This window comes from Carex rostrata, chromosome 29, assembly GCF_964058835.1.
Source record: "Carex rostrata chromosome 29, lpCarRost1.2, whole genome shotgun sequence".
Taxonomy (NCBI): domain Eukaryota; kingdom Viridiplantae; phylum Streptophyta; class Magnoliopsida; order Poales; family Cyperaceae; genus Carex; species Carex rostrata.
The window spans coordinates 770,250-792,579 of NC_135946.1; the positions used below are offsets into that span (position 1 = coordinate 770,250).

The following is a 22,330-nucleotide window of genomic DNA, read 5'->3' on the forward strand; positions in this document are numbered from 1 at the left end:
GAAAAAAATAATAAAAATCAAGACAACAACAAATACAAAAACTCAAGTGTGGGTCCGATTTCTTCATCCATAACAGCTCATCCACAGTGATATCTCCTCCTGCATTTTCCTCGCTAGCAACCGAAGGGGCATTCTCTTATTCCAGAAAATGTACTCGTTTCGTTGCTTCCAAATTGCCCATACTACCCTCATAAATTTTGTGGTCCAAACCCTTTTCTTCTCGCTCATGCCTGATGCTTGTTGTATAAATTGGCACAGGAAAATGCATCATTGAGCATGGCAATAATGAATTCCCAACTTTCTGGTATGTAACTGGACAAATTCTCCTATCCACTTTCATTACTATTATATTAAATGAAAACTGCATTTCTAGAGCTTGAGTGAATAACCATGAAATTCTAACCAAAGAATGACAACATAAAGATTTTTACCTTATTGGTACTGATTGACACTGATGATAGTGTACCAATTTTCTACGTCTCGCTAGACCTAGTATTCACAATGGTAATTGTAGACTTCTCACTCCACCTTCACAAAGAAGGTGATCAGACGTGCTGGAGCTTGGAAGACTTCCTTTATTTTGAAGGTTTACCTCTCGAGCAAGTCGCCTCACTCTTGAGGCAAAGACGATAAATATTAATTATAAGATATATATGATTTATCGAAACTTGTATTGACTAGTGCAAGCATGCCTAGAAGGCAGGGTTTTATTATTGACAATAAAAGATTACACACTAAATTTGAATTGTAAACAAATTGTTACATATCATGTTGGAGACACGTTTGATTAGTTGCTATTGGAGAACTGAGCCTGGAGCCAGTCAACAGTTTTCTTGTCAAGTTGGAATGCCTTGGATAGCACATCATCTGAAATAGGTGGGTTTGACCCAAAAACTGCATTTGCGACAGTGATCAAGCCGGGATTTTGGCTACTCAGACCGGCAAATGCAACAGCAGGGACATTTCCAATGTTGAACTGGAAGTGGATGAGTCCCTCAGGAAAAACAAACACATCACCCTTGTTCAGCACCTTGGAGAAGAGCTTGAAGTTAGGGAATGACGTCACAAATCCGACATACAGGGTGCCCTCAATGACGGTGAGCACTTCAGTTGCTCTGGGGTGGGTGTGTGGTGGGTTGAGACCGCCGTTGGGTGCATAGTCGAGACGAGCAATGGAAATTCCCAGTGTATTGAGTCCGGCAAGTCTTTGCACATTGACCAGGGTGACGTTTGACCCGACGAGATTCTTACTTGTGTCGCCAGCCTTGTCGAGGCCTGAGAAGAAGAAGTCTTCTGGTTTCACGTCAGCAGAGTCCTTGCAAACTAAACCGTTCACAAATACTTTAGATCTATTGTCAGCAACACAGAAATCTTGAAGTGGGCTAGGGTCAGAAGCGAATGCTTGAGAGCTGGCCAAGGCAAGCAAAGTGAAGAGAAAAAGTGTACAGTAAGCCATTTCTTTCAAGGTTGTGGTTTGTGTAGGCAAGTTGCAAATTGCTATTTGGTTATACAATGTCCAAAGCTTGTGTGGTTATTTATAGTAGCGGGTGCGTATGAAATGTTCCTCACAATTTGGAAATAAAATAAGTGAAGCTGTTGGCTAATTAGTCCATATTTGAAATGTTCTCTGTGAATTGGTCAGGAGCTAAAGATTTTTTTATCTTAGCCGTTAGCATACTTGGGCCATTAATTAAATTATTGGGAGATGATGGGATGAGGTCAAAGATGTAGACAGCTTAATTCAATCTCAGCTATGTAATCTAATTAACAAAGTGTTTTCAATTAATGATCCCGCTCTTTCGTATGTAAACATCACATATATTAATTATATGTTGCTTTGCTAGGAGTTTACCATTTACTAGTCAAAAATGTGCGACGTAGAAGAGTTGGTGCAGTACTACGTAGAAGAACTTGTCAATCTGTTAGCAACAATTCTATCTTTTGATTAGTTCCCCATTAAGCACATCAGTTAAAATCCGATCCAATTAACTGCATAATATAATCAAAATTAAATGTGTATATACCACAAAATTTTTGAAATTATATTTTGAATGAGCTTAATTTTAAAATTGAATTATGCTTATCGATCATTGAAATATGTTTATGTTTACTCTACTTAAAATGAGTTGTTTATTTATTATTTTATTATAGTATTATTGAATGAACAATTTTCTTATTTCTAGTAATAATATATATTGTGTTGGATTGTATAGAATATTAATTATTGCATGAATATTATTACTTTAATATTCTAATTAATAATTTTATGTACGTTGTTATTAATATTTTTGTTATTAGATGTAATTAATTAGCTGTACTTATAAATATTTTTGTCAATGAAACCTATTAAAATAGGAAGATCTGAGCACCTGAAAATGAGGATTCTATGAATTTGAAGTACGGTTATTAATTATTGATTGAAAGTATATATAACCCGACTATTACGGATTGAATCAAAAACATAGAAAAATGAGGATTCAATTAATGCAACCCATTTACACCCCTATTTGCAATTTATTTTGTTATTTTTTTGGAAGCGTCTAATTGTCCACAGTCTTTTGTCCACCATTTGTCCACAGCTTAGACTTGCATGAATACTGTAAAATTACTTCTACATGCTGTATAATTATACAATATATCACATAAAATATATCAGTTAATCACAAAACAATCCAGCAACTATTTGAAGTGGTCCCATGATAGTTAGAAAAAGATTGCAACTTGCACAACAGGACAAAATAAATGTAGTTTCAAACTGTACTTTCGGAAATTACAGTTATAGGAAGTTATTGACAGTTAGAGTTAGTTATTAGCGGTTATTAACGGTTATTGGCAGTTAGATTTAATTATTAGCGTCCGCACTGGGTTGAATCTTGTATACTGTAAAATTGAATCTTGTATACAGTAAAATTTTCAATTGAATCTTGAATATTGTAAAATTGAATCTTCTACACAATAAAATTTACAATTGAATCTTGTATACTGTAAAATTGAATCAGCAAAACTGTAAAATTAAATCTTGTATAGTGTAAAAATTAAATCTTGTATACAGTAGAATTTTCAATTGAATCTTGCATACTGTAAAATATATACTGTAAAATTGAATCTTGTATACTGTAAAATTTTCAAATAATACTGTAAATTTTCAATTGAATCTTGTATACTGTAAAATTTTCACATAATACTGTAAATTTTCAATTGAATCTTGTATACTGTAAAATTTCTAAAACTAAACCATAAAATAATACCATCTATACTGTAAGATAAAATGTAACAAATGCTACATTTCAGTTTAAACTACAACTTACAAAGAATCATGTATACTGTAAAATTGCAAAATATAAACCAAAAAATAATACCATGTATACTCTAAAATTGCTAAATCTATACATACATCCATCATCACACAAAAAATCTGTTCACCACAAAACAACATATGTTCACCACAAACAACATCTGTTCAACACAAGATAAAAATATTCACCGCAACATTCAGAATAGCATAATAGCAACAAAAAAACTATGGACAAATAACTTTTACATTAAAAACCTCTTGTGTTCATTGTTCGGATGAGTAAGAAGCATCTCTACCATCTCTTTCCTCTAGATTTTCAGAAGATGAATCTGTAAAATTACAAGATGAATACTGTAAAATTATAAGATAAATACTGTAAAATTAACAAATCATCTATTTCTTTCATATTTCCACAAGATGAATACTGTAAAATGACAACATGAATACTGTAAAATTAACAAGGCAATACTGTAAAATTAACATATTAATACTCCATATTGCTTCTCTATCATCTATTTCCTCCAGATTTCCACAAGATGAATACTGTAAAATGAAAAGATGAATACTGTAAAATTAACGGGGCAATACAGTAAAATTAGCAGATCAATACTCCATATCGCCTCTCTATCATCTCTTTCCTCCAGATTTCATTTGAAATGCTAGATTTGTTACTGCATACAACGAAAACAACAAATTCAACAGAAATAACTTACTAGATTTGAATTTTACCGTGCTCTTCAACAAAAACAACTTCTATTCGATCGCGCTCCACGATTGAAGGTTCCATTGCGATCATGTATAAAAATGAGATCGAGTCAGTAATCTCAATTAAAATCGACATTGCAAAGGAAAAATGAATCAGAGAAGGTAAATACAAAAAAACAACAATTACGATTTCGTTGCCGTCGCGGCCGATCCAGATTATTCTTCCGATCCGATCTGATCATCTCTTTCTTATCCACTCTCGTTGCCATTGCGGCCGTCGGTAGAGAGGTGAGAGAGAGGAGAGATGAGAGGCGAGAGGTGAGATCTGATCATCTCTTTCTTATCCACTCTCGTTGCCGTTGCGGCCGTCGGTAGAGAGGTGAGAGAGAGGAGAGATGAGAGGCGAGAGGACAGAGAGAGGAGAGATGAGAGGCGATCTGTCGTGATTTTATAATTTGAATTTCCGTTAAAAGATAGTTAGACGGGAGTGGATAAGGTTGTGGACAAATGGTGGACAAAACCCAGTGGACAGAAACCTTTTCTCTATTTTTTTAGGCATACTCTCTCTCATTACGTAATGAAAATGGTTGCTTTTGGATTAAAAAAAAATAGCCATTGTTTATCCGTATTAACATATATTTGATTAATATGTACCTCCCCTAATAATAGGCTTTGGGCCTTTTCAGGCCTCTAACTTTGATTATGTTCTCTCATTAATTAGCGGATAACTTTTTTTCTTTTGTACACAAGTAGACATGCTATTGATGTTATTAATAAAAAGTAGAAACTTATAGACCAATTAATGAAATTGACAATATCCTGTAGGCTTCTTTCTTTGTAAAAGGTATGTCGTAATTAACTTTGATATTCAAAACCTCTCGTTGCAAAGACCCGACCAATAACACGGTAACTTGGAATTGGACGGCAAATGGAACCTACTTGTGCTCCTCAGCATACAAATTCATCCATAACGGAGGTGCATACTACTCAGCATACAACTAAACCATATGGAAGCAGAGGGTTCCAATGAAAATCAGGATATTCATGTGGCTCCTTTTTTGGAATAAAATCCTAACGCAAGAAGTGTTGACCAAAAGGGGATGTATAGTGGATGGAGGATGTTGTTTTCGCAACATCAGTCAGAAAGAAACACATCAAGATCTATTTTAGTAGCGTAGTTATGCCAATAATTTTCGGACGGCTCTAAAAGGGGCATTGAACCTTCCACCGCTCTCAGGGACCACTCTTTGCTTAACATATAGCAAAAGGGACGCAATGGGCTAACTAAACAAGATAGACTGCACAGCATGGGCGGCAGGCACCTGGGCTCTATGGAAATAAAGGAACTGACGAGTTTGAGCTGGGGCCTAGCTCGTTCGCAAGTTGGCGAGCCAGCTCGATGAAGGTATGAATTTGTGTGAATTTGGTATGCATGAATTTATTTTGTGAACTATGCTTGCATGAATGTGGGGATATTATATTTTGGTAGCAAGAATTTATTTACAAACTTAATCTATGGTAGTTAACTGTACAATACATTATCTAATACATTTGGACTTTATGCCCACAAGCTTTCACGAGCTGGCTCGGCTCGCTCGTTGTCAAAACGAGCAAGCCATGAGCTTGGCCTAGCTTGGACCGAGCTGGCTCATTGCCAGCCCAATTTATACGACACGATATAATTTAGTCTCCTGTTTTTTTTCTTTTTTATTTTTTATTTTTTTGGGCCTCACAATTTCGATGGATTTATAACCTAATTTTTGGGCCTTAGTAGGCCCATATTAGAAGTTGCCCGCGTTCATTATTTACTCGCACTTTCTTTGATCAATCAAATAACTCGCTGCATCCCATTTCTCTTGATCTCGATCCCACATTCCCACTCTACTCTAATCTTCCCTGTTAGAGAGGAAGCCTCACCTGGTAGCACCACCGTTCTCTCGATCCCTTTCTAAATTCTAGTACTGTCATCCCCTTCAAAGAGAGATGACTTCTTTCCATTATTCTTTCGCTCCTAAGAGGCACACCTTGTCTGAGCTTCCACAGTTCTCTTCACGATCGCGGGCATCAAATAACTCTACTGGGATTTATTTTTCATTTAAGCAATCAGGAGATTACATTGTTCAATTTTAAACATCTCTACTATTTAAAAATTAGTAGTATTGCTGGAACCGACATAGGAGATTACATTTTCTCATTTTTGCATCAGAGCACATGATATATAATGTGCTGTGATGCAAAATCTTTAACCGGAGTAGTGTTCTGAAATTTTAATTTACGACAATGTCAACATATTTGATGCACACCTTTTTACAGTATGTTGTGGAAGGGATATTACGAAATTAGTTCTTTCGACTTTTAACTAGCATGCATTCTATACACGGTTTGATGTTCCGTATGTAACTGATTTTAAGGGTTTCTATAAATAACAGTGAAATTCAAACCAAAGAATGAACCATGCAAGTGTGATCATTTCAATAAAGTGGCAACACCAGTAAGCATTAACTCATGCAAACATGCCCAAAGTGGCTGGGTTTTATTATTGACAATATCAAATCAAACAATAAATTCTAAACAATTGATTACATATCACGATATGACAAATCTTTAGCTGATTAGTTGTTATTGGAGAACTGAGCCTGGAGCCAGTCAACAGTTTTCTTGTCAAGTTGGAATGCCTTGGATAGCACATCATCTGAAATAGGTGGGGTTGACCCAAAAACTGCATTTGCGACAGTGATCAAGCCGGGATTTTGGCTACTCAGACCGGCAAATGCAACAGCAGGGACATTTCCAATGTTGAACTGGAAGTGGATGAGTCCCTCAGGAAAAACAAACACATCACCCTTGTTCAACACCTTGGAGAAGAGCTTGAAGTTAGGGAATGACGTCACAAATCCGACATACAGGGTGCCCTCAATGACGGTGAGCACTTCAGTTGCTCTGGGGTGGGTGTGTGGTGGGTTGAGACCGCCGTTGGGTGCATAGTCGAGACGAGCAATGGAAATTCCCAGTGTATTGAGTCCGGCAAGTCTTTGCACATTGACCAGGGTGACGTTTGACCCGACGAGATTCTTACTTGTGTCGCCAGCCTTGTCGAGGCCTGAGAAGAAGAAGTCTTCTGGTTTCACGTCAGCAGAGTCCTTGCAAACTACACCGTTCACAAATACTTTAGAGCTATTGTCAGCAACACAGAAATCTTGAAGTGGGCTAGGGTCAGAAGCGAATGCTTGAGAGCTGGCCAAGGCAAGCAAAGTGAAGAGAAAAAGTGTACAGTAAGCCATTTCTTTCAAGCTTCTGATTTGTGTAGGCAAGTTGCAAATTGCTATTTGGTTTTACAATGTCCAAAGCTTGTCTGGTTATTTATAGTAGCGGGTGTGCATGAAATATTCCTCACATTTTGGAAATAAAATAAGTGAAGCTGTTGGCTAATTAGTCCATATTTGAAATGTTCTCTGTGAATTGGTCAGGAGCTAAAGATTTTATCTTAGCAGTTAGCATACTTTTTTTGAAACATTGCTAGAAGCAATAAAGGGGAGCAGTTAGCATACGTGGGCCACTAAATAAATGGGAGATGATGGGATGGGGTCAAAGAAGTAGACATCTTAATTCAATCTCAGCTCGTTGTCTCGTATGTAACATCAAATATATATGTTGCTTTGCTGGGAGTTTATCATTTACTAGTCAAACATGTACGACACATAGGAAAGTTGGTGCAGTACTACGTAGAAGAACTTGTCCAATCTGTTAGCAATAATATTATGTTTCAATTAACTGCATAATATAATTAATATATATTTCTAATAATTTTTGAAAGAACAGTAAACTATATTTTGAACGAGGTTAATTTTAAAATTGAATTATTGCTTTGACTTCATATCTGTGAAAGTCTCGTTTAGATAATCCATATTTTAAATCATTATTGTTTATGCCCTTTGATATTTCTCCTCTGACGCATATTGTCACCTTGATAGTGATATCGGGCATGGACTCTCAGGACAGAGCCAGCTCCCATATGGTTTTAGACGGGGTCCCTTCTCTTGGTTTAGGAGAGTCGGATGGTAGGGACATCTCTGATGTCATTGATGAGGCAGCTGGCTTATTGTCTCCTGATTGGTCCCTTTTCTACCAATTTTGTTTATTATTAATTTGTCATTAGTTAATACACAATTCAAAATACTCCATTTGTATTATAATACGAATGGTGACCTAGTGATCTAGCTAGTTCGACATAGTTTCTGGCAGTACAAGAGTGTGTTTGTAATTGTAATGTCTATACTATATTGTATTAGTAGATTATTTTATGTAATCATTTGTCAACAAAAAAATATTTGAAATTTTTTTTTTTAAATTTTCCTTTTTTTTTTTAATAAAAAACAAGCTTATGACAGAAAAACCCGAGTTTCTGATCTGATTCACCCGATTCCTACTGATTCTGATTCTGATTCTGAATTTTCCTTTTTTGGTTAAAATCCAATCCGGACGTAGCCGAATGGCGGGTGAACTAGGGGCGACCCGGGTTAACAAAAGTGGTGAATGTATGGAAATCTTTTGTATAGACTACAATGGCAACAACTTTTGGTTTCCTTGGCTACTGTTACTATTGATAACACTAAATCCGATTGCATAATATAATTAAATACACACACCCCCCTGATAATTTTTGAAAGAACAGTAAACTATATTTCGAATCAACGTAATTTTAAAATTGAGTTTTGCGTATCCATCATTATAGTATGTTTATGTTTGTTTTACAAGAGAGAGCAGACACAACAGAAATGACGTGGGAAAGATCATGCTCCAACTGTTCAGGTATGCGGGAGAAGAAAACAGTTTGGACTACAAGATTTATGGGGGTATTATGGGTAATTAGGAAACAACAAAACAAGTACATTTTCATGAATAAAATAATACCTCAATGGTTGCAAGCAACGAAGATACGGGAATAGACATCATTGTGGATGCACTTTAAGGAGAGAAAAATCGGTTACAATTATGTTTTTTTTTATTTTTCTTCTAGTGTACGTTGTTCTTAGTTTTGAGAAGCTGTTATAAACAAATTTACATTTTATAAATTTGACAGTCACTAGCAAGCAATTTAAAAAATAAAAAAAACAATTCATTCACAATTAACACGTTATGTGTCCTTATGTACCCCCTTATTTATTTCTCATTCCATTTTGTTATATTTTCAAACTTTGAACTTACCATGTTTGGAGCAATGTCTTTAAGTCATATCATCATTTTCAATATTTCTTTTGTTTAGTTTTACGGATTTAAACGTAGGGGTGGAAAAAAAAATAGTCGCTCATGGATCGATGGTGGCTCGCATCTGACTTGTTCGTTAACAACTCGTTAGTTAGTGGACCGAGCTGTTAACAAGTCAGCTCGCCACTAGATCGGTGTAAAATTAACAAGTTTGAGTTGGGGCCTAGCTCGTTCGCGAGTTGGCGAGCCAGCTCGGTCGAGGTATTAATATGTGAATTTGTATAAATTTGTGTGAATTTGGTATGCATGCATGAATTTATTTTGTGAACTATGTTTGTATGAATGTGGGGATATTATATTTTGGTATGTGTGAATTAAGTTGCAAACTTAATTTATGATTGTAGGCTTTATCATATATTATCTAATATATTTGGGCTTTTGGCCCACGAGCTTACACGAGATAGCTCGGCTCGCTCGTTGCTATAACGAGCGAGCCATGAGCTTGATCTAGCTTGGACCGAGCCGGCTCGTTGCCAGCCCTATTTAAACAACACGATATAATTTAGTCTCCTTTTTGTATTTTTATTTTTATTTTTGGGCCATACAATTTCAATGGATTTCTAACCCCAATTTTTGGGCCTTAATAGGCCCATATTAGAAGTTGCCCACGCTCATGATTTAGTCGCACTTTCTTTGATCAATCAAATAACTCGCAGCATTCCAATTCTCCTGATATCGATCCCACATTCCCACTCTACTCTAATCTTCTCTGTTAGAGATGCAGCCTCACCCAGTAGCACCACCATTCTCTCGATCCCTTTCTGAATTCTAGTACTATCATCCCCATCGAAGAGATATCACTTCTTCCCATTCTTCATTATTATTTCGCTCCCAAGAGGTACACCTTGTCTGAGCTTCGACAGTTCTCTTCACGATCGCGGGCATCAAATCACTCTACTGGGATTTATTTTTCATTTAAGCAATTAGGAGATTACATTGTTCAATTTTAAAAATCTCTACTATTTCAAAATTAGTAGTATTGTTTGAACCGACATACTCTACAAATGAAATTTATCTTGTATCACGTGCTCTGATTCAAAATCTTTAACTGCATGGAGTAGTGTTCTGATATTTTAATTTACGACATTGTCAACATGTTTGATGCATGCCATTTTACAGTATGTTGTGGAAGGGATATAACACAATTAGTTCTTTCGACTTATAATTAGCATACATGCTAAACATTGTTTGATGTTCCGTATGATGTAATGATCTAATAAATTTCTTGAGGTGTTGTTCTGTTCAATTGGCTCCTTTGGATTTTGATACTGTTGTGGATAATCCCATTATTAATGACTACAGTAAAGATGCTAGCAACTTTGTTGGACTAATCCTTGTATAAATTTGTTTAAGCATCATTTTAAAAGTGCTTTTTCCTTTCGGCCTGACAATTATAAACTCCTAATAATCAGGTGCGTACTGGAAAATCTTCTCTTATCCACGTTAATTACTATATTTCAACTCAGAACTGATTTTAAGGGTTTCTATAAATAACAGTGAAATTCTAACCAAAGAATGAACCATGAAAGTGTGATCAATTGATTTTAAATCTGTCGTTTAAAGTCAATTTGATAAGTTTTGATATTAACTCCATTAAATAAAAATATCCTAGTTCTACTCGATATGATATGCATGCATGTCTTATTTGTGAGTTACAACTTTTGACTCTTAAGGTTATTTATTTATTACAATATATAACCTAATTCCTCCAAATGTCTTCAACATCCCCACAAAATCTATTGACTTGTATGTACCTTAAGCTAGCAAATCGGGAGCCAATTTCTTTATGAAGTCTTTCGCAATCTCATCGCCTCCAGGATACTTTATTATTGTCCGGTCATGCACCGGCACGGGTACCGTTGGCACAATGCCCGTCCGACAAGTGGAAGCCCAAGCCTCCATAAACTGCCACAACCCTCTCCCATTAGCCCCTATGTGGTGCACGGAAATCCATAATGCTACACCACCATTGGAAAACCTTGTTACTTGCACTGCAAGAACTTCTATTGGCAGCTCCAGCACGGTTATATTTGGCACCAGTTAGCACCTTTTAGACTTTAGATTTGGGCATAATCGTATCATATAAGTTGTTCATTTTCTTTTTCTTTTTTTGAAATATCTTGGTAGTGGCTACCAAATACACAAAAAGGTAAATTTGTTTACAACATCATAGTTGAGCCTCTCAAAACAAAAGACTTAGAAAAAAATAATAAAAATCAAGACAACAACAAATACAAAAACTCAAGTGTGGGTCCGATTTCTTCATCCATAACAGCTCATCCACAGTGATATCTCCTCCTGCATTTTCCTCGCTAGCAACCGAAGGGGCATTCTTTTATTCCAGAAAATGTACTCGTTTCGTTGCTTCCAAATTGCCCATACAACCCTCATAAATTCTGTGGTCCAAACCCTTTTCTTCTCGCTCATGCCTGATGCTTGTTGTATAAATTGGCACAGGAAAATGCATCTTTGAGCATGGCAATAATGAATTCCCAACTTTCTGGTATGTAACTGGACAAATTCTCCTATCCACTTTCATTACTATTATATTAAATGAAAACTGCATTTCTAGAGCTTGAGTGAATAACCATGAAATTCTAACCAAAGAATGACAACATAAAGATTTTTACCTTATTGGTACTGATTGACACTGACGATAGTGTACCAATTTTCTACGTCTCGCTAGACCTAGTATTCACAATGGTAATGGTAGACTTCTCACTCCACCTTCACAAAGAAGGTGATCAGACGTGCTGGAGCTTGGAAGACTTCCTTTATTTTGAAGGTTTACCTCTCGAGCAAGTCGCCTCACTCTTGAGGCAAAGACGATAAATATTAATTATAAGATATATATGATTTATCGAAACTTGTATTGACTAGTGCAAGCATGCCTAGAAGGCAGGGTTTTATTATTGACAATAAAAGATTACACACTAAATTTGAATTGTAAACAAATTGTTACATATCATGTTGGAGACACGTTTGATTAGTTGCTATTGGAGAACTGAGCCTGGAGCCAGTCAACAGTTTTCTTGTCAAGTTGGAATGCCTTGGATAGCACATCATCTGAAATAGGTGGGTTTGACCCAAAAACTGCATTTGCGACAGTGATCAAGCCGGGATTTTGGCTACTCAGACCGGCAAATGCAACAGCAGGGACATTTCCAATGTTGAACTGGAAGTGGATGAGTCCCTCAGGAAAAACAAACACATCACCCTTGTTCAGCACCTTGGAGAAGAGCTTGAAGTTAGGGAATGACGTCACAAATCCGACATACAGGGTGCCCTCAATGACGGTGAGCACTTCAGTTGCTCTGGGGTGGGTGTGTGGTGGGTTGAGACCGCCGTTGGGTGCATAGTCGAGACGAGCAATGGAAATTCCCAGTGTATTGAGTCCGGCAAGTCTTTGCACATTGACCAGGGTGACGTTTGACCCGACGAGATTCTTACTTGTGTCGCCAGCCTTGTCGAGGCCTGAGAAGAAGAAGTCTTCTGGTTTCACGTCAGCAGAGTCCTTGCAAACTAAACCGTTCACAAATACTTTAGATCTATTGTCAGCAACACAGAAATCTTGAAGTGGGCTAGGGTCAGAAGCGAATGCTTGAGAGCTGGCCAAGGCAAGCAAAGTGAAGAGAAAAAGTGTACAGTAAGCCATTTCTTTCAAGGTTGTGGTTTGTGTAGGCAAGTTGCGAATTGCTATTTGGTTATACAATGTCCAAAGCTTGTGTGGTTATTTATAGTAGCGGGTGCTTGAAATGTTCCTCACAATTTGGAAATAAAATAAGTGAAGCTGTTGGCTAATTAGTCCATATTTGAAATGTTCTCTGTGAATTGGTCAGGAGCTAAAGATTTTTTTATCTTAGCCGTTAGCATACTTGGGCCATTAATTAAATTATTGGGAGATGATGGGATGAGGTCAAAGATGTAGACAGCTTAATTCAATCTCAGCTATGTAATCTAATTAACAAAGTGTTTTCAATTAATGATCCCGCTCTTTCGTATGTAAACATCACATATATTAATTATATGTTACTTTGCTAGGAGTTTACCATTTACTAGTCAAAAATGTGCGACGTAGAAGAGTTGGTGCAGTACTACGTAGAAGAACTTGTCAATCTGTTAGCAACAATTCTATCTTTTGATTAGTTCCCCATTAAGCACATCGATCAGTTAAAATCCGATCCAATTAACTGCATATAAAATATAATCAAAATTAAATGTATATATACCACAAAATTTTTGAAATTATATTTTGAATGAGCTTAATTTTAAAATTGAATTATGCTTATCCATCATTGAAATATGTTTATGTTTACTCTACTTAAAATGAGTTGTTTATTTATTATTTTATTATAGTATTATTGAATGAACAATTTTCTTATTTCTAGTAATAATATATATTGTGTTGGATTGTATAGAATATTAATTATTGCATGACTATTATTACTTTAATATTCTAATTAATAATTTTATGTACGTTGTTATTAATACTTTTGTTATTAGATGTAATTAATTAGCTGTACTTATAAATATTTTTGTGAATGAAACCTTATAAAATAGGAAGATCCGAGCACCTGAAAATGAGGATTCTATGAATTTGAAGTACGGTTATTAATTATTGATTGAAAGTATATATAACCCGACTATTACGGATTGAATCAAAAACATAGAAAAATGAGGATTCAATGCAACCCATTTACACCCCTATTTGCAATTTATTCTGTTATTTTTTTAGACATACTCTCTCATTACGTAATGAAAATGGTTGCTTTTGGATTAAAAAAAAATAGCCATTGTTTATCCGTACTAACATATATTTGATTAATTAATATGTACCTCCCCTAATAATAGGCTTTGGGCCTTTTCAGGCCTCTAACTTTGATTCTGTTCTCTCATTAGCGGATAACATTTTTTCTTTTGTACACAAGTAGACATGCTATTGACGTTATTAATAAAAAGTAGAAACTTATATTATAGACCAATTAATGAAATTGACAATATCCTGTAGGCTTCTTTCTTTGTAAAAGGTATGTCGTAATTAACTTCGTCTTCTAGACTCGCGACCAGCACCACCAGCGTCTCGCCCGGAACCGACGACACTGGTATCTTCTCTCTTTTCCCTTGTTCGATTTTGCTTAGTGAGATTCTAGATTAATTTTTTTTTTCGTTAATTTGATATTAATCTAGCTAATAATTACTAGAGCTTGATTTTGCATTGTTGAAGTATGATTTAAATCTTTAGTTTAAAAAAGAGCTTGATTTTGACCATCTTCTTAGTTCAGAACTGGATAGGAAAATTGAATTGACGATTTCTTTGGATATCAGGCTCATGTTTTAATACCAGTGCACTGGAGGATAAAATAAAAGAATGAAAATATGTAATTAGATTTGTTTAATTTTTAGGTTATTTGCAAATACCCAATTGTTAAAGTTAAGGTTAAAATTATTGTCCCAACAAAATTTCCTCCATTTACTAAAAATAATCCAAACTTAGCTCTCTTTGACAGGAAACAAAAGGAGATTGAACTAAAGCTATTGGAAGAGGAGACTGCTAAAAGAATTGAAGAAGCAATTAGGAAGAGGGTCGAAGAGAGTTTGAGTTCAGAAGCTGCCTTGATCGAAGCCAGAGAACGGTACTTAATTATCTTGTATTTAAATAATTGTATCAGGGTGGTACCAAACTAGAATGGTACTGGTATTGACAAGTTAGATATAGGTTTGTGTAGTTTAGATGTTATTTGGTATGGTACAATGACTTATGTAGTTTAAATGTTTTGTTTAGATATTATTTGAGATATGATTGGTATTTATGTTTGATTTTTGGTATGTTTGTTATGTTTTTTTGGTACTTGTATGTTTGATATTTATTGTCTTATTTATGTTAATTGATGTAATGTTGTATGTTTGTTATCAAATATCATGGAGAAATGTAAATAATAAAACAAACAAAAAAAATGTTGGTAGAATCATCAGCGACCGGTAAACCGGTCTTTGCTACTTTTTTCTGACGTCAGCAAAAAACAACAGCGACAAAAAAAAATTAGTCGCAGAAAACTTATCAGAGACCGGATGACATCAATCAGCGACCGGTGACGTCATCAGAAGAGTATCTGCGACAATGCTTTCAGCGACCGGAATATCAGCGACCGGAATCGGATACCTGTGACCGGGATCACTATCAGAGACCGGCGCCATGACAATCAGCGACCGGAAAACCGGTCGCTGATAGTCTTTTCTGCTGTAGTGTTTCATTGATCAATCAAATAACTCGCTGCATCCCATTTCTCTTGATCTCGATCCCACATTCCCACTCTACTCTAATCTTCCCTGTTAGAGAGGAAGCCTCACCTGGTAGCCAGCACCACCGTTCTCTCGATCCCTTTCTAAATTCTAGTACTCTCATCCCCGTCAAAGAGAGATCACTTCTTTCCATTATTCTTTCGCTCCTAAGAGGCACACCTTGTCTGAGCTTCCACAGTTCTCTTCACGATCGCGGGCATCAAATAACTCTACTGGGATTTATTTTTCATTTAAGCAATTAGGAGATTACATTGTTCAATTTTAAACATCTCTACTATTTCAAAATTAGTAGTATTGTTGGAACCGACATAGGAGATTACATTTTTTTCATTTTGCATCAGAGCACATGATATATCATGTGCTGTGATGCAAAATCTTTAACCGGAGTAGTGTTCTGAAATTTTAATTTACGACAATGTCAACATATTTGATGCACACCGTTTTACAGTATGTTGTGGAAGGGATATTACGAAATTAGTTCTTTCGACTTTTAATTAGCATGCATTCTATACACGGTTTGATGTTCCGTATGTAACTGATTTTAACGGTTTCTATAAATAACAGTGAAATTCTAACCAAAGAATGAACCATGCAAGTGTGATCACTTCAATAAAGAGGCAACACCAGTAAGTATTAACTCATGCAAACATGCCCAAAGTGGCTGGGTTTTATTACTGAAAATATGAAATCATACAATAAATTCTAAACAATTTATTACATATCACGATATGACGAATCTTTAGCTGATTAGTTGTTATTGGAGAACTGAGCCTGGAGCCAGTCAACAGTTTTCTTGTCAAGTTGGAATGCCTTGGATAGCACATCATCTGAAATAGGTGGGTTTGACCCAAAAACTGCATTTGCGACAGTGATCAAGCCGGGATTTTGGCTACTCAGACCGGCAAATGCAACAGCAGGGACATTTCCAATGTTGAACTGGAAGTGGATGAGTCCCTCAGGAAAAACAAACACATCACCCTTGTTCAACACCTTGGAGAAGAGCTTGAAGTTAGGGAATGACGTCACAAATCCGACATACAGGGTGCCCTCAATGACGGTGAGCACTTCAGTTGCTCTGGGGTGGGTGTGTGGTGGGTTGAGACCGCCGTTGGGTGCATAGTCGAGACGAGCAATGGAAATTCCCAGTGTATTGAGTCCGGCAAGTCTTTGCACATTGACCAGGGTGACGTTTGACCCGACGAGATTCTTAGTTGTGTCGCCAGCCTTGTCGAGGCCTGAGAAGAAGAAGTCTTCTGGTTTCACGTCAGCAGAGTCCTTGCAAACTACACCGTTCACAAATACTTTAGAGCTATTGTCAGCAACACAGAAATCTTGAAGTGGGCTAGGGTCAGAAGCGAATGCTTGAGAGCTGGCCAAGGCAAGCAAAGTGAAGAGAAAAAGTGTACAGTAAGCCATTTCTTTCAAGCTTCTGATTTGTGTAGGCAAGTTGCAAATTGCTATTTGGTTTTACAATGTCCAAAGCTTGTCTGGTTATTTATAGTAGCGGGTGTGCATGAAATATTCCTCACATTTTGGAAATAAAATAAGTGAAGCTGTTGGCTAATTAGTCCATATTTGAAATGTTCTCTGTGAATTGGTCAGGAGCTAAAGATTTTTTTATCTTAGCCGTTAGCATACTTGGGCCATTAATTAAATTATTGGGAGATGATGGGATGAGGTCAAAGATGTAGACAGCTTAATTCAATCTCAGCTATGTAATCTAATTAACAAAGTGTTTTCAATTAATGATCCCGCTCTTTCGTATGTAAACATCACATATATTAATTATATGCTGCTTTGCTAGGAGTTTACCATTTACTAGTCAAACATGTGCGACGTAGAAGAGTTGGTGCAGTACAACGTAGAAGAACTTGTCAATCTGTTAGCAACAATTCTATCTTTTGATTAGTTCCCCATTAAGCACATCGATCAGTTAAAATCCGATCCAATTAACTGCATATAAAATATAATCAAAATTAAATGTATATATACCACAAAATTTTTGAAATTATATTTTGAATGAGCTTAATTTTAAAATTGAATTATGCTTATCCATCATTGAAATATGTTTATGTTTACTTTACTTAAAATGAGTTGTTTATTTATTATTTTTGTTATATTCCAAAATTTTAAAACAGGATTAATTTGCTAAAATGATCTTTACACTAAATAAAATTTTCTAACTAAATTAAAGATCAATCAGATTGTCTAATTAAGTTTATTCAAATCTAAAATTTCAAAATATAAACGAACTATGAATTATGTACATTCAAATTATAGGAGTTAGAAGTAAAATAATTTAAAAAATATATATATATATATTTATATATAAACTAAAATTTTGGAGATAATCGATTATAAGATTAAAAACACTAACTCAAGATTTAGAAATAAAAATTCTAGAACTTATAAAAGAAATTTGAATTATCCGAGAAAGTTTAGGGATTAATAATTGGAGAATGTATATACAAGTCGCGTTGAATTAATGGAAACAAAATTTATTTAAATTGATTTGTATTAGTAAATAAATAAATTGAGTTCTATAATTGGAAACATAAGTATATGAATTATTCGTACGAGATAAATTATGAAATTTACAAATTTCGTTCATTAGAAAATTATAAAGGTTTAATTAGATATATATATATATATATATATATACATATAGATGATATCGAATTATTCGGATCCTAAATTGAAATATAATTATTCGAATAATTCGTAACAAATTTTCCAATCAAATTTGTTGAAATCCAATTAACTAATCGAGTTATAACAATTAAGTACATCCATTCATTTCTAGAATTCTTTCACCCATTGGATCCCATCCAGCACGAATCTTGAAGCAGCCCCATTTAATAAAATCTCTTCTCTTTCTCTCGTCTCCCTCTCTGTCCGTGGAGCCCCAACCAACGCTCCCCCTTTCTCTCTTTTCGCCTCCTCCATCCCCTCCCGTTCCCTAGCCCTAGCTCCCCTCTCTTCCTTCACTGACCCGCGACCCCACCCAGGAAATCCCCTCTCTCGTTCCTTCCAGGAGAAGGATCTTGGATTCGATTTTCCCCGCTCTCTTGTGCAGTCCCGTCGGTTGTCAGAAAACCCATCCCCCGTGCTTGACTTGTGCGCAGTTTCACCTGCCCAGTGCGACCTTCGTGCCTTGCGCGTGCCTACCCTCTGACAGGGGCTTGGCCGTACCCCTCTCCATCCCTGTTGCCGTGTGCCTCCCTTCCTGGTATAAGTATACCTCTCTCTCTCTCTCTCTTGAGCTGGTTTTTGCTTTCCTATTGCTCATGTGTTGAGACCTTTGCTTGATTTTCTCTGTCTCCTTGCTCTCTCCTCTGAATTGTTGAGAATCCAAAACCCTAAATTGAATTTGGGTTTCTTGAGAGAGAATTCTAGTGTTGTTGTTGAATCTTGGGTGCTTGCTGTGATTTGGGGGCTAGCTGATTTATTTCTGGTGCTTGATTTGGGGCGGCCGAAGAGCGAGAATTCGAATCTTGGGACCGGCCGTATCTACTAAGCTTTCCCTGCGATTATTTGTCTCTCTCGGTTAGTATTAGCACCCTTGATTTTCTTGATTCGGGTTGTTTAGAATTTGGCTTGCTCGGGTTGTTGATTTTCTCGGCAAGCCAATGCACATGGCTGTGTTGCCGTGCTCTCTGACCTGTGCCTTGGCTGTGTTCTTTGCTCTTTTCTGGTTCTGTTTGCCTTGACCTGCACCTTGTTTTCTGTTTTGCTGGTCTTGCTTGTGCTTGGCTGTGTTGCTGTTGTGTGAATTGCGAAGTGCTGGTACCAGTGGTACCAGCCCAGTATACTACTGGTATGGTGCTGATTTTGTGTGTGAATACCAGCCTTTGAACTGACAGGGACCATATTGCGATTAAATTATTATTAGGGGCTGTTTGGAAAATTATAGGCTCTTATGTGAATTATATAATTATAAGGGCCTAAACGTAAATGTGAATTGTTTTTGAAATTAGAGGCCGGCCTCTATGTATGCATTTTAACAATTAGGCCTTTAAGATGAATTTGACTCTTGATAACATGAAATTGAATTGATTATGTGTAGATTGAATAAGTGGGACCAATCATAAAATACAAGAGAAGTGAAAATAAAAAGGAATTGAAATTTCGGTTTTGACATGGGAAATAAAATTACGGGATTTGGTTTAAAAGCCAAAAATGCATAATTGTTGGATTAAAAGTGCGGCTTTAAAATTTAGGTTTTGATAAAGAATCAAATAAAATCGGACACTTAATTAAACCTAATTAAATCACCCAACACATTAAACTAAAATAAAAGTTTTATAAAAAGTTTTTAAAGTTAAAATAATTCTTTTAAACATTTTCGAACTTGTGCAAAAAAATTCGTTGCTAATTAATAAAGAACAATTAATTAGCAACGAAAAATATTCATTATGGACTTTAGATTCGAAACGGCTAATTAAACGTAGAAATTAAATTAGTTATAAAATAACGAATTGCTCGACTTAGAAATAATTAGAAAAACATGTACAATAGATAAACATTTTATCTCTAAAATTTTGTAAGATTAATTTACGTATCTAAATTATAATATAACTAAAAGTATATTTTAACACTTATTGGTTTAGTAATAATTACGTAATTTATGCATGTTTATAAAAATAAATAGCATTAGGAACTTTTGATAATAACTAAACTTTTGAAACCGTATTTCGACCGATTTAAAATGATTAGGGGTTAAGCAAAAATAAATCAAATAGATAAGTAATTATGATGTATTAATAGGTAAGACACGTTTAAAATTACCTTAACTAACAAGTGATTATTTTTGTGAATATTTCGACATTAGAATTTTTACAAGCAATTTATCTTCAAATTAAATTATTAAAAATATAAATTATTTTAGAATTAAATTAGATTAATTTAGATCAAAGTAAATAATTAATATCTGATTAACCAGTTCAGTCAAACTGACTGAATCGGTAATTTTTATAAAATTAAAATAATCGAGAATTTAACTTGCACATTAACTGGGATGAGGGTTAGAATAAAATCTGCGTAGATTTTAATTAGTTTAAATTACGTGATCACAGATCAGTCAACTACGTACGAGTCTGACCCGTGGGCCGATCCGATTGACCCGCAGTTCGGAGCATACGCGGAGCACGCTGATTTTTAGCGACAGAGACTCCAGCCCCCTCAGGTGTGGGATATCTGAATTATTCTTTTCGTGGGCGTACTCTTACCAGTCGATCCATCTGACCTGACATCCGCACTTTATTTTTAAGTAGTTGCATTAAAACTTTAGAGCATGTTTATCCTTTTCTGCACTATAGGTAGAATTGCATAAGCCCCGAAAAACCTGAATTTACTGTATTGTAGGAGTAGAGTAATTAAATAATACTATATTTATATTATTAGAATATTAGGATACTAGTTTGTCTTCTTCTCGTGGAGACAATATATTATTATTATATTACGTGCATACGCATGCATTGGTGAGAGTTGAGCAGAGCCGAGTGACTTCGTTCCGTCTTGGTGTCACTTGGCATGGGACGGCCCGACAGCCACTGAGCTGAGGGTCACTTGATCCTTGGATGGCTTTAGGACTATATTATATGTATAAACTTTGATTATATCATTTTTCGATCATTTTGCTATTTGACGTGAGCAGGTCCGATCTCGAGTTCTGTGGCATGGACGATTCGGGATGTTTCCCACGCCTACATTAGGAGCTACATGCCTAGAACGGGTTACCCCACCACGGTTCCGATCTCGAGTTCCGTGGTGGCATTTTTATTACTTGAGACTGCACAGTTCCGATCTCGAGTTCTGTGTAGGTCTGTTTTACGCTACCGCATGGTTCCGATCTCGAGTTCCATGGCGGGTGTTGGTGTGGCGGGTGGCGGGTGAGGGCACAGTTCCGATCTCGAGTTCTGTGGCCCTGGTGATGATATTTTTACGACTTGCATTGTATGATTTCTCCTATTGGATATGTTTGGCTTATGAATCGTCTAGGTGAGATGACACACCGAATTTTGATATAACCATCGGCTAGTGTGCTATTATCTTGTGGAGCAATGCTCGATGTCACTAGGCAACGTGTATCATTGCACTCTGATCACAGTCCTTGGATTATATTGCTGGATCTTGTGATCGTATTGGCACAGCACGGGGTGATTTACTTTATCCATATTATTATTATTATTATTATTATTGTATTTGGGCACACAGTGCAAGGAGTACTGGATGCCGACTTGATTTATATCTGATATTTTACCTTGATTTTATTTTGGGTTATTCCGCATGTTGGCATAATAGAATAATCGCATCATGGCATCGTTCAAAAGTATTATAAATTCTATTAGATATTAATATAGGTTCACACAGGTGCATATTTTTAAATTGTATTCATATTATAAATAAAAGTGCTTTGACCATAGAGGATCCCTGAGGGGATAATTCTGGGTCACATACTGGGCGATTCGTCGCTCACCCACAAGTTGTTTCGTGGGTTTTAGGTACAGCATCTGGCGATCCGCAGCAGGAGTTGTCAGGAGTTGTCCCCGATGGCCACACCGTTTGATTAGCTAGAGTTAGACTTTTGATTAGGTTTATGAGTCTCGTATTTCCTGTGTTATATATACAAGCTCGATAGATCATGTATCCCCTTCTATAGATGGTGTTATTTGGATTCCGAGATGGATCGAATTTTATGTTATGTATGTGTATGTTTATTTATTTGCTATGTGACTGATGCTTGATATTTATATTATTTTTGCT

The 22,330-nt window shown here is 36.0% G+C and overlaps 1 protein-coding gene, 1 long non-coding RNA gene and 3 pseudogenes across 2 annotated transcripts; 1 reads left to right on the top strand and 4 right to left on the bottom strand.

Annotated features, from left to right (window-relative positions):
• Positions 1-604: 604 nt before the first annotated feature.
• On the bottom strand, positions 605-1,459 carry LOC144546303 (putative germin-like protein 2-1 pseudogene; annotated as a pseudogene).
• A 5,153-nt stretch (positions 1,460-6,612) lies between these two features.
• On the bottom strand, positions 6,613-7,287 carry LOC144546313 (putative germin-like protein 2-1 pseudogene; annotated as a pseudogene).
• A 4,792-nt stretch (positions 7,288-12,079) lies between these two features.
• Positions 12,080-12,923, bottom strand: LOC144546304 (putative germin-like protein 2-1 pseudogene; annotated as a pseudogene).
• Positions 12,924-16,198: 3,275 nt separating this feature from the next.
• Positions 16,199-16,987, bottom strand: LOC144546302 (germin-like protein 12-2). The gene has a single exon (XM_078294862.1). It carries the CDS (start codon positions 16,979-16,981, stop codon positions 16,313-16,315), a length of 669 nt encoding a protein of 222 aa, XP_078150988.1. The 5' UTR covers positions 16,982-16,987; the 3' UTR covers positions 16,199-16,312.
• A 1,487-nt stretch (positions 16,988-18,474) lies between these two features.
• Positions 18,475-22,330, top strand: LOC144546443 (uncharacterized). The gene is made up of 3 exons (XR_013508784.1): positions 18,475-19,111; positions 20,641-20,750; positions 22,069-22,330. It is a non-coding gene; the product is annotated as an uncharacterized LOC144546443 (long non-coding RNA).